At 45.1% G+C, this 18,931-nt stretch overlaps 1 protein-coding gene across 2 annotated transcripts in view; it reads right to left on the reverse strand.

The window, feature by feature from the left end:
• Positions 1-18,931, reverse strand: part of r (carbamoyl-phosphate synthetase 2, aspartate transcarbamylase, and dihydroorotase rudimentary) — a 147,241-nt gene that overhangs the window by 48,926 nt on the left and 79,384 nt on the right. For both annotated transcript variants that reach the window (XM_075873983.1, XM_075873984.1), the window contains 4 exons: positions 17,755-18,003; positions 16,488-16,652; positions 15,881-16,012; positions 3,208-3,409 (listed from right to left, as the gene is read on the reverse strand). In XM_075873983.1, coding sequence (XP_075730098.1) covers positions 3,208-3,409; positions 15,881-16,012; positions 16,488-16,652; positions 17,755-18,003 — 748 coding nt within the window. The remainder of the gene's footprint in view (positions 1-3,207; positions 3,410-15,880; positions 16,013-16,487; positions 16,653-17,754; positions 18,004-18,931) is intronic.

Here is an 18,931-nt window from a genome sequence, read left to right on the forward strand (position 1 = left end):
GTCGTCTATCGGGCCGGCGACAAAGTATGGGTATGGAGTCCTATCCGCCGCCGGGGACTGTCCGAAAAATTGCCGAAGAAGTATTTTGGCCCCTACACAGTTTTACAACGCCTGAGCGACGTTAATTACGTGGTCGTTCCTGACAGCCACTCGACAACTCGCCAGCAAAAACCAGAAATCGTGCACATTGCGCCAATGAAGCCCTACTTTTCGGACTGATTTACACCATACATCTACTCCACCGTCTTTTGTAGAAGAGCATCGGGACGCTGCTCTCTGGAGGGGGGCAAATGCCACATTGAATAAGCAGCGCCAAGAGAACAACGAAGAACACGCGCAGCGATAGAAGAAGACGAGGTTCTCCTCCGATCAGTTTACCAGTGTTCTGGTACAATTAAAGTGAGTTTCCTGGATTCGACTGCTGCTGTTTCTGCATCGTGACAATATATTAAGGGGAGATACTCCTCAAAGAACTTTGTTTTTTAATTTTAGTCAGAGACACTTGAAAATTTTGTTATTAATATAGTTTTTCATGGACATTTCAAATATGCAATCATTTTCTTTGTGTAGCTCCTATAGTTATTGTGTTATGCCATGCACAATAGCAAAAAGTTGCATGTTTTACGGATAGTCTTTTATGTACTTAACTTTCAGTAAAAGCATTGTGTGTGATCTTTATTGACTCTTGGTAGGATGTTAAGTGCAAATATCTATACAGGTACGTCACAGAAATATTAGAACCAAGAAAAAAAATCGTATTGAATGACTAATTTTCAATCTCCCTTGAAACAATAACCTAACATTTCCACAACTAATTCTGGTAGATATTGAAATTTCAAGTATATATTTGTATTCTGCATGTGTTGAAGAATATGCGTGCCAAGTTTCGTTACTACACAATAAGTATAAGTGTCTAAAAGGGTGCCTGGAAAGCGTGAAATTGTAAAAAAAAAAATTGAAAATGAGAAAAACAAGTTTGAAAGTTTGGAAAGTTGGCATTTATTAGGAAACCATTTTTTTTTTGCATTAAATTGGCGCACAATGAAAAGCAGCTTGCACTGAATGCTCGGAAGACCGAGAATCGCGCAGAATCGTGAAAGCTTGTTGTTGCCTGCGCCGATAGCGCGTGCTGCCAGAACTGCCTTTACGTTTACAGCATAGCTATCACGCGAGCTCGAGCTGCCGCTGTCGAAACAAGCGCTCGTCCCTTCGCCCATGGCTGAAGTAGTATGTCTCGACACGTGCATGAATGAAAGTGTAGATTTAGGACAATCGGTATTTTCACAGCCCAGTTTGAGGAATGCTGAAAGCTTTTTGCGCTTTCCAGCTACCTCTCGAATGCCGAGTTTCCGTTTGCGGCAGGTTGGGAATTGCGCACCCACCAGAAAGGCAGTCAGCACATCGATCTTGCAAAGCAGCGTAATGGCAGTAGCAGCACCTACTAGTCTACGTTCACTCTCGAAGAATCCGCTCTTCATTTGGAATGCACTGATGGATTCCCCGGTAGTGGTTATTTCACAACCACTGTCACCGCGGGGTTCGGTGTCAGTGTTAGGCCTATCCAAAGTCGGGACGTTGGTCGGCGGTAACATCGGCGTTCGCTGTCGCTTTGGGAAGCGTCCGACGCCGTTTCCCTTGATACTTGGGACGAGTTTTGAACTTTCGCATATCTAGACTGCGCTTCTTGGGGTTTGCCATGACGCAAAACTGCAGAAAACGCCGAACAACTCGATCGTGATGTCCGAGGCTTCGCCCTTCTGCCAAAAAGATAGGAGGAGGAGGAGGTGGAGCGCACAGCAGACCAATGGCGGCCACACGCTGCTTGCCGCGATATTCAAAACCCGTGGCGTATGCGTTGTTTTTCTAGTTTTTTTATTTATTCTTTGTGATGACACGAGACTGGCTACTAGTGGATTGTGAAGGGGAAGGCCTTCGCAGAAGGCATGCACGATGCGAATGGCGGCCAACACGTCGTTTTCGCGACAGAACAACGCGAACTACGCCATTTTTGGCGACTTTCGTGCATTTCTCACGTCACCGCTCCCCACTTGGAAGCATTTTTAGATCGTTTCTCATGCGAACTTCAGCTTGATATTTTCAGAAGTAAAAGATTATAGTCGAAGGATGCCAATATAACCAAAAAAAAAAGCACAAATTTTTCGGAAAACCGCGACTTTTCGACCCGCGTCTCCCCTCAAAGAGTTCAAACCTACTGCTGACCAACAATAGCCAACTAAATCTTAGAATTGCCTCGTAATGTACAATAATCTTTCATGCAGAGGATCGACTGTCCACGTTTCATAGGCCTGCTTTAACCCTCCTGTCCCACCCACTTGTTTGCAGGTGTTGTGTTTTTTTACAGCAGGACTATTAAACTTTTCATTACGCTGGTTTGCATAATCACAAACCTGTTACTATCAAAAACAGGTATGAGCCACAGATGATGATGATGATGATCAAAACTTTATTTCTCCCAAAAGAGGGGACCGGCCCAGAGGTCGATTACGCTGCTTAATGGAGGTCAGCGGGGGTTCCTTGGGGCACCGTGGCCTCCAATGCGCGTGAGATTATCTGACGTTGCTTTGCCGAGTCGGTGGTACGCAGAAGGGACTCCCAGATAAAGCATCACAACTCGCCTGCCTCCCCTTTCCTTTTTATTTGAGCCACAAAAAACAGGCAATCCAAGTCTAATGCAAGTGAGACTAGAGAAGCCAAGCTCAGCACATGTTACAGAACACAAGATGGTCAAAATTTCTGGAGCCCTTCACAATATCCCGGTCTGGAGACGTAAAACCTCAAGTATTATTGTAATTAGACATAATTAAGCTAAACTAATCAAGTCCTATCAATTTTAGAAATTAAGTAATATTCCTAACGAAGCCAAGCTCTGAAATATACTAATTACCATTGACTGAATTGAGTCTAATTAAGCCCAGCTAAACATTGTGTTAAATAGCAGTATACATAATTAAGAGTAATTACATTTGGTAATTCAGCTATGTTACCAGATACTTGAGCACATGTATAATTATGCTAATTAAGTATAGGTGAGTATAACTTAATTTGCTATAATTAAGTGAAAGCTGGGACTAACTAGGAGGCCATCAGCTCAAATTACGACAGCTAAAAAGTACGACAGCCAAGTTTCATCTGCAATCGCGTGCCACTGACAACACAGTACCCATTCTAGATGAATACACCACCCACCATGGTCAGTGGCGATGCAGTCGATGATGTCAATGTTGTCCCAGAGGGCCTTCTGGTCCTTGGCTGTCATCAGGGGTGGCTTGACCTTGGCCACGTTTGGGCCGAGCCGGTCGATGTCATCAACAGTGAGAAACAAGTGGTGTGGCGTCACCTCGCAGGTCACTGCGTGGCCCTGTGCCTTGGCTGCCTTGATTATGGATATCTGCATCACAATGTGCAACTTAATACAGTTGACTCAGCATAATTTGTACGTCTTTAGACCATGACATGGGCAAAGGTACAGGCCATCTGTGGACCCCCCCTTAAGATAGGGTACGCACGACTGCGCCCGCACCAATCAAGATATGCAGTGCCTGCACAAGCAGCTCAACTTTGTATTGCATAGGAGGCACAGAAGGTACTTATGGAAGGCATAAAAGAACCATGAACCATGGGTGGAAACTGACAACTGTTCAATATTTCGTGATGTGCCAACTTAAATTCGTCTCAAAAAAGGAGGATAACATGTGAAGAAGTAAAAGCATGAACAGAAAAAACAATTACCAAAACAGAATGACTTTTGCACTGCACAACTAAAAATAAATGCCAGAAAATTAAACTGCTCATCGAGAATGGCGCATATAACAATATTCTCCAATTGAAAGTCCACTTTGTTTACTGGGTTCAAGCAACATAGTATTTGAATATACTAGTCTGAAAATTAGCATGTCTTTATTGGGGGCATCTCTGACAAGCCAAATAAGCTTTCACTATCGCATCGAGAATATCTTAAAGAGGTCTATGTGCTATTACTAGGGTTCCATGTTTTTTAGTTTATTCTGCTTGAAATTCGGAAGGAGTTTTTCAGAGTTTATTGTCATGACCAATAAAGACAGACGCTGGCGCTTTGGGGCGCGGGTAACTAGAGCAAAGAAGAGAAGAACGAAGTCAGAATAAGAATAGCTGGCCCAGGATCGGGTGTTGTATCTTGTTTTCTGTCTCGCTCATCACAATGGCGCAGTCGACGAAGAAGAAGTCTTACTTCCGGGCTTCGTCATCCAGGAGAGCCGTGATAAGCGCCGCTTGAGGACAGCATCAAGGCCTCCTCAGCAGCTGTTCACCTGCCGCCACTGCCACCATCGTTCGGGGACGGCGTCAAGGCCTCCTCGGCGGCTGCAGTACACGCTACCGGTACCATTTCACAAGGGACGCCGTCCACGCGTCCTTGGCTATGGATTTTGCCGTCAGCGCAGTCGACAAGTGAACCCTCTGCGGGAAGCCACCGGTACGTGTCTTCGTGGTTCGTTGGCAGTGCGGGCCTCTCCATTGAGGAACGCCATCCACGCTTCCTTGGCAATGGGGTCCCACACGCCGCTTCAGCTACCCTTCGAACCACTAGTGGACGGCGTCCAGGCTTCCCCTGGGGTTGTAGGGCATGACCTTATTGACACCCTGCCACCATTTCGCGGCAGGGATCCGCACCGGCTCCAGTCCTTTGGGAATGCTGCTCACGCTTCCCATGGCCTACATTCCCGTTGCCGCACTCTTTCAACATACGAGCTGCCAGGGAACGCCTTCCAGGCTTCTCTGCACGTGAACCTCACTCGCGTGAGTGCTGCAACCGCTACTCATTCGAAGACCGCAATCACCAACGCTTCGGACTTCACACACGACAGCACCGCGAACCTGCGGTGTACCATCGCGCTATTCCGCGTCAAGACTAACGAATTGACAGCGTCGATCTCTGAGCAAGCTCCTACAATGTTGCCAGAATTGCATGCCACTAACGCAGTGTTGGACGTAGCTGCCTCGCACGACCTTGAGGCAAGCCCATTGGAGCAATGCAGGCAGCTTTGGGGCACCCTCCTGCAGCTCTCAGACCAGCTCGACGGCGTTGCCTCAGTGATATCAGCATTCTCACGTGCTGCCCCACCATTGCAGTCCATCTACGGACTGCCGGAATTCGACGGGGTCCGGAATGACGCCGACAGCTGGGTGGCAACCGTCAACGCGCTAGCAATGCGTGCGGCCTGGACAGAAAATCACAAATGGTATGTGGCCATAGACCGTCTTCGGGAAGGTGCAGCGGCGTGGCACCGGTATGAAGGTTGGAAGCAGCAGTCATGGGCGGAGTGGAGCGTCAAGCTCATAGCTGCTTTCGGTCCGATTCCCTGGGCCACATGCCCATGTAACTCGACCTTCTCTCAGGACGGAACTCGGGAAAAGCCCGACCTAGAGGATGCGATTCGAGCCCCTACCATCCTGTCATCTCTCGGTGACCAAGATGTAGGGAACAATCACAATCGTGTAACTCTGCCTTGCACAGACATTTCTGCTGTCGTACTTAGAGCTCCTGAGGAGCACCGGCCCGACGGTGTAGCTGTGTCCAGCGGGTCCCTGATGGCAAGCTTTGCGCAACGCTCTGCAAGAAGCCCCAACGCAGGTCGTCCGGTGGACTTAGAGGCAACGGCCCCCATCCTACTGGACATTTTACCACCTAATGAGACAGGTCTTTCCGCTGAGTCTAATAACATCCTATCTGACCAGACGGAAGAGGATATGCGTGCGATGCATGCACTGCCTGAATCGGTAGAGTCTCCGATTTTTGGAACGGCTTCCGTCGAGGATCTCCCGTCAGTACGCAGCGTGGCTTCAAGAATCGCTGACTTTATAGCGTCCGGGAGCTCCATAGCGACAACGCTGCGCAAGTCACGAACTACGCTAGTCCCTTCGCAGGAGCCACGCCACAGGTCAGCACGAGGACTTCACCCCAAGTTTGTGAAGATGTGTAATCGCACCAAAAAACATCTCTCGATCCGCAGAAAATTGCGCAGGCGGCTGCACAAGATGCTACTCGTTTTGTTGCCGGATCCACCATTTCCTGCCCTGTTTTCTGAAATGTGGTGGTGCAAACGAAATCGTTCTGTGATCAACTTGCGACCATGTCGATCCAGTCGGGGCCTCCCACCAGAACCATCTCCAAGAAAATCACACCACCGCAGAAAACTTCTACCACGACAATGCCTGCTCGGTCCAGCAAAGGAAAACCGGAGTCGAACAACTTTCTCTGAAAAGTCGCAGTGTGGCCGAGGCTGTAGACTGCCACGCGACAGTCAATGTTGTCCCGCGGAGTCATCATCAACAAAGGGACCGACCAGGACCCAGTCCCCACCACGACATGGCGAACGATCCGGGCGACATAGCCAGTGTCGGCCGCCGGAGCCAATTTCGACAAACTTCCATTGTGGCCGCGGCCGACCACCCTGATGCAGCCAAGCCCGCCCACCAGAAACTTTGCCGCCAGATCCGCGCGCGCGCAGTCATGGCCGAGTGTCATGACCAAGAAAGACAGACACTGGCGCTTCGGCGCGCGGGTGGCTAGAGCAAAGAAGAGAAGAACGAAGTCAGAATAAAAACAGCTGGCCCAGGATCGGGTGTTGTATTTTGTTCTCAGTTTCGCTCATCACATTATACATTTTTTAAGGAAACTGCATACATTAGAGTTTATTTCTCATAAATCTCTAGTTCTCCTAAATTCAGTGTTTAATTTTGCATTATAAGTTGTTGCATTGTCTTCCTATTCATTTCATTTCCATTGAATATGTGTTGTATTGTTGCTGACAGTCCAGTTTTTCCATGCTTGCATTTTTTTTTCTCACATCCTCTTCATTTGCCTTGTTAACAGAGCTGATGAACTGCATTCATTGCTGTGAACTCATCAAAGTGCACTTTCTCATTTAGAGGGGGTGGGGGCAATATGGCAGGAGCTAGTCAGGTTGCTTCTCAGCTTTCTTTCACCAGCCTTCCTCCTCTCCTTGATGAAAGATAAAGCACGTATTATTATTATTATTATGCTCAACAGTCCAAAATCTCAGATGAAATGATATTTATAATAATTGTTGGTGTTTAATGTACCAAAAACGTCATATGTTCGCCTCGTACTTCTTCAGGTTCTGCAGATGGTGTCGACTTTCCACATTTCCACATATCCGGAGCGGGGCGGCTTTTCGACCACGCAGACGGTGCCGCCTGGGATGTATGCCCTGCCCTGCACTTTTTCACTGAAGCGCACCTTCCTTTGGATATGACGGCGCTACCGTCGCTGTTCGACTGTCGCTACGCTGACTGGCAACCTGGCACATCGGAACTCAACGTCACACTACATAAGCTACCGCCCCTGCATACCTCCTTGGGATCTGGCGCCGACATGGCTGCTGGTCACTTGCGCCTCGTACTTCTTCAGGTTCTGCAGATGGTGTCGACTTTCCCCGTATCCGGAGCGGGGCAACTTTTCGACCACGCAGACGGTGCCGCCTGGGATGTATGCCCTTCCCTGCACTTTTTCACTGAAGCGCACCTTCCTTTGGATATGACGGCGCTACCGTCGCTGTTCGACTGTCGCTACGCTGACTGGCAACCTGGCACATCGGAACTCAACGTCACACTACATAAGCTACCGCCCCTGCATACCACCTTGGGATCTGGTGTCGACATGGCTGCTGGTCACTTACGCCTCGTACTTCTTCAGGTTGGTTTTTTCTATCGCCCTGTTAACGGTAAACCATTTCGAAAATTGGCGCCAGATCCCAATTCCGCCTTGAACTTTTATACGCGCAGCATTACTTTTGTGCGAATCAAGTGTTTGTTATGTGTACGTTATCTGCGAAAACTACTGCAGCTTGCAAGTGATGTAGAACAAAACCCAGGCCCTCTGACTTCTGAGCAAGAAGTACAAATGTTCACCGCTGTCATGGCAATTCCCACGGTACTGCAAAAGCAGACAGAAATTCTTGGGGAACTTCGTTCCGTAGCGTCACGGCAAGAAGCACTCGAGCAAAGGTTTTCGCAGATAGAGGACAAATTGAACGTCTTTGAGGACAAATTGCTATCGGTGCTTCCATTAAAAGACAAGGTGATGCAGTTAACTGTGGAGACCGACAATCTTGCTGCCACGTTTTCGAAGCTGCAAGAATTGGAAGATGATATGGAAAGTAGATCTCGAAGAAACAACCTTATCTTTTTTGGCTTTCAAGATGCAGCTGGTGAAATCTGGCAAGATTCGGAGACTAAGGTGATCACCTTTTGCGAGGAAAAGTTAAAAGTCGCTATTTCGGCTGATACGGTTGAGAAGGCCCACAGGTTAGATTGCTTCACGGCAACTAAAAACAGGCCTATTATAGTTCGGTTTCTGTCGTTTAAGGAAAAGCAGCGTGTTTTATCAGCTACTTCGAGGTTAAAAGGTACAAGCTTTGCTATTAGCGAAGACTATAGCAACAAAGTTCGACAAGAGAGGCGGAAATTAATTCAATTTGGAAAGAGTAAGGGAGGGGACTTCAGACTATCGTATAACAAACTAAAGATTGGCAAGGAAACTTTTTTCTATAATGCTGAAACAGACAGCGTGACTAAAACCAAGACATAGCAACTAAAAAAGGCCCTCGTAACTTCTAGACAACCATCCAGCCCGGATGACATCGTGTGTATTGTGGTAAATTGTCGTAGCGTAAAAAATAAAATTATAGAACTCGCCGCTCTCATTGAAACGACAAAGCCACATGTAGTACTTGGTTCTGAATCTTGGTTAGACGACACAATAAATGACAATGAAATTTTTCCAACCTGCTACGCAGTCTACAGGAAGGACAGAAACGCGCATGGGGGAGGTGTTTTCATTTTGATTCATAATGCTATATTTAGCTTCCTCGTTGACGTTGAAGCTGGCTCAACCGAAATTGTTTGCTGCAAAGTACTCTTGAACAACGGCTCGTCTGTGGCATTCGTTTCCTTCTACAGGTCACCCAGCACGAGAGCCCCTCAGCCCCTTTTCAATTTAAGCAATGTGCTGCTGACACTACAAACTACATATATTGTTTTGGCAGGTGATTTTAATTTACCAGATGTAATATGGCAGCAGCTTACACCAGTGTTAGTCAATTCATCCCTCCTGTACACGACCTTCCGCGAAATGATAAATGCCCATTTGTTACTACAGTTTGTGCAAAAACCAATGCGAATTGTGGCTAGTAGTGCAAATGTACTTGATTTATTTTTTTGCAATGTGCTTGATCTCGTGCCTTCGATTACCTTGATTCCTGGTATTAGTGATCATGATGTTGTTGTCGTTAAGATGTCCTGTGCCACCAAGAATTGTCATTCTGCGCAGCCTCGCAAGATCTTTCTTTTATGAAAGAGGCGATTACGCAGCAATATCATGTGAACTAGACAATTTTTTCCCAGAGCTTAGGGCTCAATGTTCGTGTCTAGACATAAATGCATTGTGGGATCTTTTTAAGACTAAAATACTGTCCTTGACACAAACCTTCATTCCCTCGCATGTCATTACTTCCCAGCGTCGAAACAATAAACCATGGATTACTAAAGAGATTCGAACGATGTTAAACAGGAAAAATAGAGCCTTTCGTAAGCACTGTCACTCGCCGAATCCTACATTGTTCGTAAAGATGAAGGTAATAAGCAAAACGATAGCGAGATTGATGCGCAATGCACATAAAAAGTTTCTTTTCACTCTAGGATACAAAGTGAAAACTAATCCAAAAGAGATGTGGAAATAAGTCAAGAGCAAAAAGAACTCTGGTGACGCTATCCCTGACGTCATAGATGAAAAAGCCTACGGCACAGATATTTTGGCAAAAGCAGAGGCCTTCAATGCTTATTTTCACTCCGTGTTTTCATGCTCAAAAGCCGCACTTTTGAAATCACATGACGTCAGAGAGTTTACTCAGATGAGGGAAATTGAGCTGTCTGAAGATGGTATCGCATTATTACTACGGAAGATTAACATCCATTCGGCTACCGGTCCTGACTTTATTTCAAATTTTGTCCTAAAAAACTGTGCATTGTCTGTCACCGCTTTCTTAATACTGTTACTTAAGATATCTCTTCACGTTGGTGCTCTACCTTCGGACTGGAAAACTGCAAATGTTATTCCAATTCACAAAAGTGGTTCAAAAACAAGAACGTGCAACTACAGGCCAATTTGACTCACAAGCATTGCTTGTAAAACATTAGAACATGTTGTTTATACAAATTTAATGGCACACCTTCAAGAAAATAGCTTCATTATTCCAACGCAACATGGCTTCAGGGCTGGCTTTTCTTGCGACACTCAGCTTGTAGAATTTTGCCATGACATCGCAGCATTTATTAACTCAGGTTTGCAAGTTGACTGCATCTTTTTAGACTTTCGGAAAGCTTTCGATACCGTATCTCACACCCTGTTACTACTAAAGTTGTCCTACCTCAACTTGCCGAACACCCTCCTGAAGTGGTTGGAAGCATACCTGTTAGATAGAAACCAACGCGTGATACTTCATGGTGTCCGCTCTTCTGATGTCTCTGTATTATCTGGAGTGCCACAGGGGTCCGTCTAAGGGCCCCTGATTTTTCTTATATTTATCGTGAAATTTCAAGTGAATCAGATAGTCAACTGCTACAGAATGATCTGAACAAAATCATGTCTTGGTGTGCGACTTGGAACATGACACTCAACCTGTCCAAATGCAACCTCTTAAGATTCACAAACAAAAGACACCTGCTGATGGCAAACTATGTCATGAATACAACACAACTGTCCCTTGTAACAGAATATAAGTACTTAGGAGTCATTTTTTCCAGCAATTTGACTTGGAATGCCCACATAAATTACATCGTAACAAAGGCCAGCAACACATTAAACTTCTTAAGACGTAACTTTAAACAAGCACCGGCCAGCCTGAAAGAAATCCTGTATATGTCGAAAGTACGCCCACTTTTGGAATACGCGTGCGGCACGTGGGACCCTTTTACTAAGGTGAACATCGACGCTCTAGAACGCGTGCAGCTGAAAGCGGCCCGTTTCGTCACGGGTGATTACAACTTTTCTAAAAGGTCTTTCGAAATCAGGAGTACTTCAGGATGGCCTCCTCTTGAAGACAGGCGCAAATTCTTACGTTTATCTCTGTTTCACAAAATATTCCATGGTTTAACGGGTATTCACAAAGAAAACTGCATATCGGAGCCTACGTATATATCTACTCGTACTGATCACCCCTTAAAGTGCGCGAGTTCGCTACCAGAATTAACCTTTTTAAATATTCATTTTTTCCACGATCAATTAAGCAATGGAACAAACTACCTCCATATCGGAGCCTACGTATATATCTACTCGTACTGATCACCCCTTAAAGTGCGCGAGTTCGATACCAGAATTAACCTTTTTAAATATTCATTTTTTCCACGATCAATTAAGCAATGGAACAAACTACCTCATGAAATTGTAGCCGCGTCCAGGGAAACATTCGCCACTGCGCTGGAACATCATATTTTATTGTAGCCTGAGCACACATTAAAGTTGCCTACACTTTCGTTTCATCTCTCTAGCGATCTACGCTTCAGCTTTTTTTTTTTTTTCTGCTGTACCTTCACACACGTCAATGTTTATTATGTGTCACCATTGGATGCTTTATTATGTATCTGTATTTCTTTTATGTTCAACTCAGTGTTAATGGACTGTCGCCTTTCTGCATTTCGAAATCATTATCTCCCCCCTACACTAATGCCCCTCGCGGGTGCTGTAGGTACTGTAAATAAATAAATAAATATGATTATGAGAGATGCCACAGTGAAGGGCTCCGAAAATTTCGACCACCTGGGGTTCTTTAACGGGCACCCAAACCTGGGCACACAAGACTCAAGCATTTTTGCCTCTACTGAAAATGCGGCCGCCACGGCCGGGCTTTGATACAGCCACTAGCCCACCTTGGCGGGGCACCCAATTGAAAAATAAATGTTACATCATAATACAGTCGTATCTCGTAAATTCAAACACGCTTAATTCGAACTTACGGTTAAGGGGGGGACGCGGCTTTGGGATCGCGCAAAATGGCGAAAAAATCGATTTTTCGAGACTCAAGTTTTCAGTTTCTGGAACCCTTTTTCTATCTGGTTCCAAAATATCTACACTGAAAACCGTGCAGAAGTCCTTCGGAAAATTCGTTTCACCCACCTAGGTAGCAAAACCTTTTATAGAAATGGCGAGAAAACAGCGATTTTCAAAAAATTATAGCTTTGCGATGCTTATGCCGGGAGCCGGCTTCCCGAGATCATCGGAAAGAGCATTTCTCCGTGTTTAACTTTCCCGCCTCAGCTGGCTCCTCCCTATAAAAACCAGCGTATCAAAAGCAAATGTTTGAAGGTCGTTTTGAGCCCCTTGATTGGCCATAGCCGCCATGTTGCCTCAGCTCGCCTCGCCATTGGCCCGATGCTCGATCCTGGAGATCGTCGTCTGCTGCTTGTGCGTCACGAGGACATGGTTCTCGAAAATCACTACTTCACGACGTGTTCACGGCTTGATGATCACTTAAGATGTAATTACGCTTTAGTTACGAGCAGTAAGCGGATGCACGATCAGGTTACTACGAGCGGGCGCGCAGTCTACGAGCGCCGCGCGCCATCGGAGTCGTCTTTAGCCCTAACTCCGCCGGCAGCGAGACTGCGGGCAAGAACGACGCGCTAGCGCATTCGTGGCGACGTGCTTCTTCGCAAGCAACGAAGCTGTGAGCGGCGGCACGATCTGAATACTATGAGTGGCCGCACCGGATGCACGATCAGATAACTACAAGCGGGCGCGCGGTCTACCAGAGCGGCGCGTCATCGGAGTCGGCTCTAACCCTAACTCCGCTGACAGCAAGACTACGGGCAGAAACGTTGCGCAAGCGCACTCTTGGCAACGTGCTTCTTCACAAAAAATGTAGCACATCACTCGCTAGCTCCTCTGAATCACGTACGGGTATTTTACGCATCGGCAGTGGACAACACAGTCAAGCTCGTCACCCCCCCCCCCCCCCTCACTGCCAAGGATTGCTCGAAACAGCAGCTAGCAGTTTCGCGCGCCGTCATTCCAAAATGCGATGCCAAGCGCAGTGCGCGCCGTTTTTTTTGTCATCGTAGTTACACTTTTCGCGCATTGTCACCGAACGCCACTGCACTGTGCACGCGGCCGCGCACCCCACGGTCATATGGCGTGCTGTCAATAAGCTTTTGTGATGCAATTCAGACGTGCTTGGAGCCGTGCTTGATATCGCCACGAACGTCTATGAATGTTCCGAGGTTAATGAATTGCTGTAGATTAGAGTTTCCGCGACCGGCTGTATGATGATGCGTTTCACGGCTAGAGCGGCAAAAGAGCGTATATGAATCAGGGGCACGAATTTTTATATGCCCGTTTCGCGTCATAATTATACTGCTAAAATTCCTCTGCCACCAGTCTTCTGCCCATAACTTTGTTATTTGAAAAGAAGGCATAGGCCGTCATGGTGTGATCCATTTTTATGATGCAATAAACCTCTCTCCAAATAAAGAAAAGTTCAGTGAATATTTGTAATCAAGTACTTAATTACGCTAATTACAACTTCAGCACAAAAAATATGTGTAATAATTTCAGTATATGGTTCTATTAAATTACAATCTTTTCTGTCATACCTATCACACCACTCCTTCATACAAAGAACTTGGTTTGAAATCCATACTTGTTCTTTGTAAATCATGAAAAGGAGTAAATTATGAAAAGAAGTCAAATATCACAAGACAAACCTCAGTTCACAGTTTTTGGGTGTCTTAGAAACGTAAAAAAAAGTTGAAACTTTAAATGCAGCTTTCTCAATACTGTTTTTTTGACGTTATGCTCAGCCCCTCCACATGGTTCAATGAAGAAATAATATGTCTCTTGTGAAGTATTTGTAGTATCGCTTCAAAATTTTTATGGAAGCACTGTGAGGTCATTCTTAGTGTCTGTGCCAATTTTCATGAATATCCAACAATAAACAAAAAAGTTCGTAGAAAAAAGCCTGTCGAAAACATCGACAGGCTTTTTCTCACAAGTGTGTTTTGGACATTGTGCATTGCTCGTGGAAAGAGTAGCTGTCGTGGAGTATTGGTTCTCTATAAAAAAAATGCCGATCTGCTTCTCTCCCATGAAGACGGCCCTCCTTTCTCGTCACGTGCAGGCCACACTGCGGCTGTGGCCAGCATTGACGCAGCTGCGCACAATTTTTTTTGCCAGGAGAATGCTGAAGCCGAAGTAGAAATGCTTTGCAAGCTGCGTGCGAAATCGATTGACTCATTGCAAGGCAAACGTGTGCAGATGAGCATCACCGATTATTTCAATTAATGACAGATGTCCTGTGATTTGTGAGTAAATATAGGTCTTCTGAAACTTCCCTCTCGTGTGTTAGCTCAATGCACATGCGCTACTGCATGGTGAGTTCTCTATTCATTTAGCTTTAAATAATTCAAACTTTTTTTAATTCAAACAAATTTTTGGGCCCCTTCGAGTTCCAATTATCTAGATTCGACTGTAACTGTTGGGGTTTAACCTCTCGAAACGCTATGTCGCTTGGGCTAGTTGGCTAGACCACCGTGAACGGTGGTCTAGACAACTTCGCTTTTGAACACATTTGAACACATTAAATGTACTTTGGATGTCTGGGAGGCTTCAACACACAAGCACATATATATACAAGCACAAATACTTGAATACAAATCACTTAAATTCGCTCGTATTACAACCTCAAATCTTGTAGTAAATGCAAGCAAATTTTACGAGGTCGTCGTCGCTGACAGAGGTGTTCTCCTTTAAGGGGGCAGACTGGTCTTAGACGCTTTTTGTTTATTTGTTCAGTCATATTGATCAAACTGCACAGAACTATTCAATTTTTCTACTGATTTCAAATATTTAAGAAGTTTTCCTGTAACTCATCTTGTTCCTGAAATAACTCAAGTTCACCCCCTATTGTTTAAGGCCGCTTTAGAAGAAAAAAGTGCTTAATTAAAAGTGATATTTAAGATGTGCCAACATAGACTAACGACTATGGAGGAAAGTATGCAAGAGTATTTTGTTTTTAGGCCTTTCTTGACTATTTTACTGCAAAATGAACTATTCATTTTCAAAAGCAGTTAGAATTGTATAACAATTTTGATGAGTTAAATTAAAAAGGCTTGTGCTCTATATTCTGCTCTCATACTTGACAGGCTTCCATTGCAAAAATAATAATTGTTGTACCTGCCCTAGCTGCAGAGATGTTGAGGCCTCAAAATTGAACAGTTGTAAATTTACTTTTTAGAGAAAAAAGAAAAAAAAAAGAAAACACACAGCTTTCTCAAACATCAACAATCATGGTGCGCATGTTCTGCAATCCTCATAAAAGTGCTCATAAATTCGTAGCAGAGCTTCTAACACAGGTGCCGGCCAATTATAAAGAAGCCTTGAAGTCGGTTTTCCTTTTTTTTTTTTTTGCAGGTTCTGCATGTTAACAGCACCAAGAATCTGGACAGTTAAAATGACATTGCAAAAAAAAAAAAAATTACCACTTCCTGGTGTGTGAAAATTTGCACAGACATAGAAAAATATTTGCAGAAACCAAATATGTCAATTTTAAAAAAGAATTTTTTTTGTCACTTTTTGGTCCCAAAGACCAGTCTGCCCCATCAAATTGACGATTGTCAACTTTGAAAATGCTCTTTGAACACTGAAAATGCCCTCTTAATTAAAATCGGAGCTTATTGAATAAACTTGAATGGTAAAAAATTTTACCGGCAAGTGTTTATCAGATTTTTCGGACTTATTCGAAAACACGGTCCCCTCGGTATTATCAATGGATAACCTCGGAAAACCCTCATGGCTGTTCTCTCCGCTTACCTCTTCCTCCCTGGCGACGTGGCAGATGTGCACTGGCCGCTGCTGCAGACTGGCCAACAGTATGACGGCTGCTGTCGTGGGGCCCTCAGCGTGACAGCACAATGGCATGTGCCTTGGCCATTTCTCAAAGTGCTGCGAAAGCAAGAGGCAGCACGCCATCAGGTTTCATAGCTACAATGAAGAGCTTCAGCATACTCATATAAGTGTTTTAAATGTTTACCGGAGCTGTCAATGGCAGCAGCAGAGATAGCCGAGATGTGTTGTTACACATTGATTACCCTGCATGGTATGTGTGAGAACACTCAGTTTTGTTGGTGACTTACTGATTTTGTTGTTGCATATGTGCAATGTTATGCAATTAAGTAACAATAAATGCATACAGCAGTTACGGAGATGGAAGCTCTTTGGCTGTCGTATTTTTTAGGACTCCTAACTCTGATTGCAATAACTACTAGGAGTACAGCAGCCGCTACTGGTAATTGAGCCAGAGAACGAATATTGGTCTCACTGCGACTTATTAAAATAACGTAGGAATGCTTAGACTGTTGTCCAGTGATGGCAAGTTACAGGGTCAAACAAAGAATGCAAAGTGTGCATCAACACTCACCTTGAGCCAATCCGAGACTGTGTCCATGCAGAGAGGCCCGTACGTGTCGTTCAGGTACATCTTGAGCCCGACAACAGATGGTGCCAATGACGCCACACTCTCGGCATTCGTCCGATTGGCACCCGCAAAAAGGGCATAGTCACACCTAGCGCCAGCTCTGGCTGCCTGCATATTCGTAAGAGGGAAGCATAAAAAAAATGTGGGTACAAGCATATTGGGCAGCTGGTAATGGCGTGAGATATGTAAAGCTGTTTATACATGTACTACAATCTACATACACTACGATTAGGTAGCACCTATTTGTCATCAAACCTACGTAAAGTTGACATTATCAACTTCACAGAAAAAGACTTCTTGACATGGCTGGGGTGCGGAGTTAGGAGAGAACATGAAGATTATCGTTTCTCACATACCACACTGGCTCAATATTTTCTGAAGCTTGCCATGTCAAGCTTCGAGCTGCCTTAGGATAAGATACCTTTACAGAAAAAAAAAAAAAGAAAACATATAGGTCCTAGCAGATGCCATCGAATATCTGAAACTATGCCGGAAACGTCATCAGCTTTGCCATTAGAAGCACACTTCCATGCATATCGAGAGGGCTTCATGTGTTGGTACTAGTAACTGTACCGCAACAGGCGGCGGGAGCAACTATGTTGGTAACGTGTCGGTGTTGTAGAAGAGCTGGCTGCTTTGTGCTGGCATTTGATTGTGGGTTCATGGCATGCGCTGGAGGAGTGCCAGTCTTACAAGTGCCAATCATTTTTTAAACCTAAAGCACAATTTTCCCTTCAAACAGCTTTGCGACAGCATTGCTGTCAGTTACTCCTAGCTGCACACTACAAGGTTACAGGTTGACTCCCAGTGATCTCTTGAAATCTCCTTGAGCCACACTGGTCACGCAAACTGCTCTCTGAACGTATCAGGCCCCGTTTTCCCCAATCTCAACGAGCATTTGGGCACGCAGCAAAACTGGATTTCTAGGGAACACATGGTTTAATAGTAACATGTCATTTTTGCTGTGATTGCGTGAAATCAAGGCAAGAAGGGCACCCCGAGAATGGACGTAATTTTTCCTCGTGCGTTTAATTCTCTTGATGTCCGTTTATTTGTGCATCATCCTTTTTAACTCGTCTACGACATCGCGTAGCTAGCGCGTTTATGTGTTTCATTGCACTCTAGTAGCATCAACTTCTCCCTTGGTTTCAATAACGCTGGCATTCACAATTAAGAATGCCACCACACTGCATATACGTTGTCGTCTTACCGTTTGGCTGACCGCAAGTGACTCGGCATCACAAACTGGTGGCTGGGTGTTTGGCATGGCGCAGATGATTGTGAAGCCACCAGCCAGGGCAGCCGCTGTGCCGGAGGCGTAGTCCTCCTTCTCGGTCGCGCCCGGCTCACGCATGTGGACATGCACGTCAATGAGACCCGGGAGGCGTACAATGTTGCGCGAAGTCAGGCAGTCAATGTGCGTCTTGACAGGCGGTGCTTTGTGAATCAGCCGCAGAGCCTGTGAAAAACAAGAAGAAGAGACATCAATATAGAGAAAGATTCCAAACGGTGGAAGGAAAAAAATAGTGGAGGAAATAAAATGGCATAACGTAAAGTTTGATAAGTTGCTTTTATTTCCCTGACGTGAAAATATGCCAAAAAGAGTACGCCAAAGAGCATATAACGGATATTTACTTTTAAATACAGATATACTGTCACGGGGTCGTAACGTCGACGAAGGGGAAGAGACAGTACTTTGAAGAATAATCTATTTATTCGGCCGAACCTGTGGCCACGTAAAAGGAAAGTAAGACTACAGCGAGACACTGGCACTAATAGCAGTGAACGGAGAGTCTGCCGTCGACCAACTGACAAGCGGCGAAGCGTGTCGGCATTTATACCCTTGCAATAGAATGTTCTAAAGTCACCGCTAGCGGCGGCATAGGTTCCAAAAAAATCTGTAATGTTTATGAAGTGGGCGTAATCTTAACAAAACGATCTACTAGAACCTCGAAGCTTCTCAAACATCGTAGGCGCGGTTTGCACTGAACGTAGTGTAACGGGGTGATAACAAAGCTTGAGAAATGAACGTGGCAATATAATTACAGTGAAATCTGGGTAGAAAGAACACCACATTAATGAACATTTCAGATTAACGAAATTTTGAAAAATCCCTTGCTGCCTGCTAATAGTTTCAATATAAAATTATTTCACTATAACGTACTTCAGAATACCCAAGTTCTCAGAATAACGAGTGCTAATTTAGTTCCGCAATATACTAACAACGCCTCAGTACTACGAACTCATGTTCTGAAATCCGTCACGACCACCGGAGCGGTACGCAAGCAGACGACACAGCAAACAGATGCCTTGCTTTTCGGAAGACGAGCGACGGCACGGAGGAAAAAATAAATAAATGAAAGGACGACTTTCTTTTATTTCTTTTT

Source organism: Rhipicephalus microplus, chromosome 9, assembly GCF_043290135.1.
Source record: "Rhipicephalus microplus isolate Deutch F79 chromosome 9, USDA_Rmic, whole genome shotgun sequence".
Taxonomy (NCBI): Eukaryota; Metazoa; Arthropoda; class Arachnida; order Ixodida; family Ixodidae; genus Rhipicephalus; species Rhipicephalus microplus.